Source organism: Bactrocera neohumeralis, chromosome 2, assembly GCF_024586455.1.
Source record: "Bactrocera neohumeralis isolate Rockhampton chromosome 2, APGP_CSIRO_Bneo_wtdbg2-racon-allhic-juicebox.fasta_v2, whole genome shotgun sequence".
Classification (NCBI taxonomy): domain Eukaryota; kingdom Metazoa; phylum Arthropoda; class Insecta; order Diptera; family Tephritidae; genus Bactrocera; species Bactrocera neohumeralis.
In genome coordinates this window covers 3577-11809 of record NC_065919.1, presented here as the reverse complement: position 1 = coordinate 11809, position 8233 = coordinate 3577, and the positions used below count along the sequence as shown (strand labels likewise).

General features: G+C 32.1%; 1 protein-coding gene across 1 annotated transcript; it reads right to left on the bottom strand.

Annotated features, from left to right (window-relative positions):
* Positions 1-878: 878 nt before the first annotated feature.
* LOC126767570 (glycogen [starch] synthase) lies at positions 879-7834 on the bottom strand. Its single transcript, XM_050485042.1, has 9 exons — positions 7696-7834; positions 7410-7640; positions 3686-4112; positions 3537-3610; positions 2800-3272; positions 2335-2737; positions 1801-2265; positions 1602-1737; positions 879-1545 (listed from the first exon to the last, which is right to left on the bottom strand). The coding sequence occupies exons 3-9, from the start codon at positions 4110-4112 to the stop codon at positions 1454-1456; spliced, it is 2070 nt and encodes a 689-aa protein (XP_050340999.1). The 5' UTR covers positions 7410-7640; positions 7696-7834; the 3' UTR covers positions 879-1453.
* Between the last annotated feature and the right edge of the window lie 399 nt (positions 7835-8233).

Below are 8233 nucleotides of genomic sequence, written 5' to 3'. Positions count from 1 at the left end.
TATATGTGAGTATAACCTATAGTAATTTATTAATATGCCAAATTTAATTGTTATCTATCGTAATGTTGAATTCTTCCCCAACGTTTTTAAGGTAAAGTTTTCCCAACACCTATAATAGGGTATTCACAAAATGCTCAACTGATATATAGTACGTACATATGTGATAAATACATACATACATATATTAATGGAGTAGCTAGTAGTTTACACATAATGGGGGATCGGCGAAGGTAGATAATCCAACGTCGGAAGAGAATGGATAAAAATTGCCTTAACAACTTTAATTGGGTGAAGAATGGAAACTCAGAACAGCAGTGCAATTATATTACATACATATTTACTGATAATCTGATGATTTTCAGAAAAGATTTGGTGTAGCCGATTTTTTGCAAAAATGTGACGGTTGAACGTGATGCTTTGACCAATTTGCGATACTGCTGTCATGATTGTCATCTCGAACGCACCAAAACTCTCTCCATTAGGCCAGTGCGCCCGGTTAAACAGGTACAATCATGTTCGAGTATATAGAAAACTTAAACTTAATCAACTGACAGACTTTGTGGCGTGCAAGCCAAATTGGGATCCACAACTATATCAAAATATCTTGATGCCGTATCGTATCGCTTTCGTACTTCTTCTTCAACTCATTTTACTGCTACTGCTAATAGCCACTCAGGGATAAAATTCTTTTTACTAATCAATGCAGATCATGCACGTAGCTCGAAAACGCACATGACCATGTGGCTATTTGTGTATTCTTTTGATTTTTTAATGATCGAAGTACTAATTAATAGAGTTATCAATTCAGTATTATGAAACTGTAATGCTGTCATCGTTGATTCAAGCTGAAAGACGCGACACACAATAAAAACACACCGTTTTAAACTCTTTTTAACACAATTTTATGCATCACGTATTCGACATAAACAAGATGTTGTCAGAATATATAACTGTTTAATAACAGACCTACTAAAAGCGACATATGTTTCCCAATATTCGTGATTCGTATTCGTCCTATTTAACATAACGTTATTTAAATCAGTTTAAGATTTGTCTGTACGTCCTACCAAAATATAAATGTAAAAAAATAAACTTTCAAAAAACGCGAAAAAATTATTACTTCTTGAAAATCAACTATTGAAAGAAATATGCATTTAAGAACGATAATATTTGTATTTCTTGCCCTAAGTTGTCAGAATTTATAAAGCCACATCAGGGCAACAAATACAGTTTGAACATAATTACTCTTCAAACATGGGCATATGCTCTTGTGGCTAATGAGGTTTCACGAATTGTTAAGTATTATTTCAATGAAATAACTTAAAACTATAATATAATTTAAAATCTCTATTTTATACACAACAATTAATATCAACTGCATTTAAAAAAATTTTAAATTTGTTAATATGAATTAGCCACATATGTAGAATAGAATCTACAATTGAAAATGTTTTTACTTAATTCCCAATTCCTTTAATTCTTTTTCATCATCTACGGAATCTTCATCGTCAGAGCCATGCACTGATGGAGCAGGGGTTGTGTGTCCTGTAAAAAAAAAAACAATAAAATATTTTGTTTTTGGTATTATATAATCGAATTACTGGAGGATGTAGGGCTTGGTGGTTCACTGAAGGGCCTAGAAAAGTTCAATGTACTCCGTGAACTGTAGAGAGATCCATCATCAACATAATCAGGGTAAACTGCTTGTAGTGCCTTAACTCTAGCTTGGCGGTAATACTTAAAAAGAAATAATAATTATGTTTTATAGAATCAGTTTACTTAAATACGCGCATTACTTACAATTCCTAAGGTTCTCCAATCTAAAAGATCGCTGAGACGTTCCGTACGATTTCTCTGAATTATGCGTTGTCGTCGATTTAATCTTGCAAACTCCATCATAAATCCGGAAAGTTGTTGAACACTGTTTTCTAAACCAATGTATCGACGGTCAACAATATATATACCATAAGACTTTGGGTCGCAAATATGCTCATTCATAAAACAACCAAAGCCAGACAAATTTGTAGTTATGCTTGGTATCCCCATAACTGTGCACTCCGCTGGAGTGTATCCCCAAGGTTCATAGTACGACGGAAATACTCCTAAATGGCAGCCACGTACAAATTCTTCATAATCAATACCAAAAAGCGGATTTGTAGACGTTAAAAACTCTGGATGGAACACCATTTTCACTCTATCATGCACCGAGTTGAATAAATTGCACCGACGAATAGAACTCAAAACAGGGTCATTCCAGTCATCAATCTAAGTAACAAAGAGTAATAAAGTCCATTTATGATTATGATATCTTTGCGATATATCTATGTATCTTACTATATTATGTGTAGTAACTGGAGGCATTGAATCTCTCTGCATAGCAAACATGCATCGCTTAATTTTAACCAAATCATCTTTTGTAAGAAGTTCATCTGAGCTTGGTATATGTCCTTTTACGCAAGAATCAAACATACGTTTCCCAATAGAATTTTGTACGTTGTTAATGGTGTCGCGCAATTGTTTAATAACTGCGTGTCCCCGTAGGGAGTCTACATTAAAATTATTTACTTTGGTGGGAAATATAAGGAACGCGACAACAGTTGTATCAGGCTTTTCATGTTTTAACATTGCATTGAGTCGAGCTAACGATTCTATAAATATATCAGCACCTTTATTTCCAAATTCATATCGTCCGGCAATAAAAAAATAAAGCGTCTTATCTAAATCAAAATCCATATGTCTATAAATTTAGAAATGATTAAAACTTCTGTTTTCACATAAGCAATTGATTATAGAACTTACCCATAAAAATGTCCTCGAACGAATTCGTTGATTTTTTCTTTAGCAACTGCATGCAAGTTTTGGAATTCGTGTATGGCGGAAAATTTTTTCACATTGAGACCATTTGGCGTTATGATATCAGGTTTTCGCTTGAGTAAATGTTCTGCTTCATATCCGGTAATTTCAGATACTGTTGTGAACACATGAGATAAATGAGTGGCAGCTCTTTCAATACAATATCGGTGGTAAATTTGTCGTTTTCCCGCTTCTTCATCTACAGCAAACTTGTCCAAATTATTATAGAAATCTGTGTTACCAGCACACAGATAACGGCCCAAAAGTGTAGCATGCGTTGTGAAAACTGTAGCAATTTCTACATGTCGTGTCCGTAGCGCGATCAAGCCTACACCAGCTTGCCATTCGTGAAAATGAGCGACTATTCTAGGGGTTTGCAGTTCATGGTTACTAGAATAATCTAAAGCACGATTTCGAAACTAAAATTATAGTAATCAAATCCTTGATTATTTACTTTATACGTATACTTATTTACCGTTGCCTTAGAAATAATATCCTAATCTCATATTCGTTTGGAAACCACATTAATCTGGTTCAGCTTATAACTCAATTAATTAAGTAAATGGTTTAGACAAAAATCATTATAGGAAGATATACGTATTTTCAACTACTTGAAGCGTTAATATACACATATGTGAGGTTCTCGTAATACTAAGGTAACAAATAATTATGGATATACAAACCTCCTCAAGAAATTCAGCAATCATAAAGCCTAATATAATCGCATCGTTTGTTTCAACATCTAAATGTGGCACACCTAAAATTTATTATACAAGTTATAATAACGACAAATGTACATACATACTATGTATATATTAACTCCTATACTTACCAACATGGCATTTTTCCCATAACTCTGATTTGAATTGATCCAATTTCCATGCACCTGAGCCGATATCAAACAGTATGAGTTGAGGGTTACCATCGACTAACCAACGTCCTGTATGTATTTTATAACCGCGCGTTCTCATTGTATTCACCGCCTCTAGAAGTGGATTACCGCGTGGAAATTCTATCTCCTCCATTTCTGTGCGTGCACAATGCTCTTTATAAGGGCCCATGAGACACAGCTGCTCACCCATCTCTTCTGTTGAAACATATGCTTTAGAACGAATGACTGTGTAGATGCCTCCAACCTTGTTAGCCACCTCCCATGCTATTTCAAAATTCCATCGATTTTCTCGAGAAGCAATGTCCCCGCGATCAAAGAAATCTTTTAAGTCACCACCGGACTCTACTCGAGAAAATCGCCGATTCATCTGTAATGAATTCCAAATGATTTAATGTAATATAAATATTTTGAGAACTCTCTAAACTTTCCTGGTCCTCCATTCGAAAGGAAAGTTGTCTTCGCAACATTTTGCTCCGATCTACAATACTACTGGCTACTGAATGGATTGGACTTTAAATGTAAAATCGTCGCGAACTACTTGTATTATAATGTCAATCGACGTATACCAGTTTCTTATCTCCCAATAAGATGTGTTTGTTTTAAATAATGAATTGTAATCAACATAAATTATGCAATACTTTTTCCTATATACAAATGTACATGTATACAGATAGTAACTACAATTGCGCTGACGAAAACATCTAAACCCCTAATAAATGTTGAGGAATTCCTCCATTTCTTCGTGAAAATTTAGCATTCAATATTTACACATTTTATATCTTAGATTTTGAAAGTATATTACCCTATTTCTTTCAAATTTGTCATATTAATATACTTTTGTTGGCTATTGTTTCTTGATTTGTACCAAAAGATTTTGTGCATACTTTACCAAGTAATTCGTAGTGTGCTTCTTAATGTTGTTCGTCCAATTGTAGTATTTTAGATTTTATTTCTGGATTGCAGATACGCATGTTCAAATATATATGGTACATGTATGTCTGTATATTCATTAAATTGAAAGACTCATACAAGATATAATAGTGGAAAATGCAGCATTCAAAGAGTTGAATAAAAGTGAAGACGTTCCTTCGGTATAAAAATCACAATAACACTGTAATACTGTGCTAGGTGCACAGGTCACTATGTTATCGATGAAATTTAAATTATAGATAACACGCTTCACTACATCATGTTTCACTTACTTAATAAGAAAAGAGCTCATGTGTGGATTAACTAATGATCAATAAATTTGATTCGCGCAAAAACTTTTCCTCACTTATGCATTTTAAAAATATACCCAATTACATATAAAAAAATACCATTATAAAGAACTATTAAATACAGTTGAAATGTGATTTACGAATAAAGTCAAAAAAGAACCCATGGGATTCTAATTGACATTTAATTGAAAATTATTCTTGCAGATTTGTCAAACGGGAAAATAATGAGTTTTTCATTTGGTATTTTGCTGAATATTATAATTATTTTTAGTTTTTTCTTTTGGATAAAAACTGTATTATCTTTTAAGTTTGATCAAATTGAACATAGTGTGCAAACTTTTAATAAAGCGGTTCAATAGTTTAGAGATTATACCGGAGATATGTAAGTATAGTATATACAGCGAAATTCCCCAATACGAACAGTCCTAATAACCGGACAGCTCCCGTAACCGGACAAATTTCATGAGCACAACGCTTTAATTCATATTTTCCCATTCGCTTAACCGGACATGACAGCGTTCCAATAACCGGAAACGGACACTTAATTGGTAATATTTCGTTCAAATTATATTTGATAAACGGGCAAGATTTAATTTTTCAAGAAATTGTGTACAATTTATTGTTTCAGTTTTCTTAAACTGGCGCCGTCTGGCTCTATACTATATAATGTAAAAAAAAATGTGAACAAACGAATTAGTGAAGTGTTAGTGAACACAAAAATGAAAAATATAAGTGTAAAATTAATTTTAGATCGAAAAAATAGGTAATGGTTTCCTGTCGCTTTAACTATACATATATATTCTTGATCTGGAGGACATCCTCTATCCGACTATACCCATTTTATTCCCGAAATTCTGGATATACGTTCTACTAAAGTTTTCCCTTTAAATGTTTTAATCCAATGATTTTGGTATGGCTGATTATTTAAATGGCAAAATTATGATTCTTCTGGCAGCGCGATTTGATGGTACGGATGGAGAGAGGAAAACCTCAGGATTAAAAACTGTTTATACCCCCCTCTGACTTATAGCTTTCGAGATATAATATTTGTATTTAAAGTTAAAAACTTTGTAAAGGTAATAATATTTGATTATGTTTAACTGAAATCGCACACATTTTCAATTACACATTTAAATATATCTAAATTTTACATTTATTGTGTGTTTTTTAAGAAAATAAATATACTTTCAAAACAATTTTGAAAATATTTGTGTGTTTACATTTATGATAATCAAATAATTTTGTTAATTCTTTTGTTACTTTTTTGAGGTGCGGCCGAAGGCCGCCAGTGCACAACAACACACCGATGCTGGACCAATCAGGGTTATTTTTTGTAGCGCCGCCTAAAAGCCTTCATGGCAGAAAAGAATTATACGCAAAATAATATATGTATATCTTATCTCTATTTATTAAATAATATATGATATATAATCTATACGAATGAATCAAAATTACTTTTGATCCATTGTCCCTTTATATATCATTATTTCACAACACAACATGTAGCAACATTTGTATTTGCCATGTATGTAAACATACAAACGGTGAGTGTGAGTTTCTTTTATACAATTGTTGACCTTTAAATGCAAATATTTAATAAAATATAAGCCTGAGGCGGGTATATGTGTATAACTTTTTAATCCTTAGTACCTCCTCTATCCCCACATACCCTCAGATTGCGGCGCCAAAATAATCTAATCGCGCCAAGATATGGTAATAATATATATGTACATATCTATATAATTATAAATTGTGATACAAATGGAGAAACATAAAAACTAGTTTTGGAGATATTTGTATTAAAAAAAAAATAATAATAATAATCTATGAAACAAAAATGTTAATAATAAAACTATTTTTTTTTTCGAAAATTCGGAAAGAAATTATGATGGTTGGTCCTGCACTGAATATTGAATCCTTTTTTTCGTTTCGACTACATTGTTAGATTCGATTACAAGTCTCAATATTTCCAGAATTTTGTATATTAGGTCAAAATATAGTAAAAAAAAGCTCTAAAAATTTCAGTTGTCTTAAAATTTATTAAAACTACTTTAATAAATTTAACATGGCAGGTGTACTAAATGAATACAATCTTTAATTAGGCTGGACGATATATATTTTTTCTTATGCACTTTTGGTAGCAAATCTCCATACTTATTTTCATTAAAATATCTGACATTTTACTTGGAATATAGAACAAAAATTTGCATTTGTTACAAAATAATATTTCAGTCAGAAAATATATCACATGTACAAAAGAAAATACATACATACATACATATGTATGTATTTAGTGTACAATTGTATAAACCACAAGACACCGTACATTATAACATTTTTATATTATATGAGTTATTCTAATTAGGAATATATGTACACAATTCTCTTCTTTTATATCACTTCCTAATATTATGGTTAATATATTTCCAAAAATAGTATCTTACCTTGCAGATAGTTGGAAGTCGACTGCGTCCAACTTTCCGTATGCACCTCTACGAATTTATGGTCGGTCGAAAACGGCTGACAAACTAGCTTTTCTGCAAAATATTCTGCTACCGCTCTTATTTATAAATGTCAAATAAAGGTCAATAACAAGAGCTTGCTTCACTTCAAAATTCGCCGGCCTAGACGTGCTGTCACACTTACTTAACTTAAGAATGGTTTACAATTGCACCCTTGAAGAAAAGATTTCTCATTAGTATGGGTATTATTGAGGGACTAATGTAAAACCTTTTTCATTTAGTATATTTAAATCACGATTTACAATCTCAACTATTTTTTATCAAAAAAAGCCAAATTGTCCGCAGGAACAAACTAAGCGAAATCAACTTGCTGGGATACCTTGAATATTTGTTGCTGTATTTCTTATTTAAATTATCTGCAAAGAACTGTAGATAATTACGATACCTCTATATCGAAGCAAAGGCTGCATATAAACAGCGTTGCCACAGCCAATTGTAATTTTTAATTTATTATAATTGTTGCTGTAATGATTTATTTCAATTTCATTTACATCTAATCAAAGTAATGCACTGCAAAATTGCCTTGAACTTACAATTGCGTAAACATTTAATCTAATGCATTTTCTTTTTATAGATTTTATATGAGCGTGTGACATATGACCAAACTTCGAAAGAAAACTAAATTTAATAATTATTAGAAAACTTATATTTTGTTTCGCCAATAGGTTCCACTGTCTGAACAAACAAGGGTACCCTCTTATGTTCGAAAACAGCGTTCACACAAGGCCTCCATTGTCGCACATTTT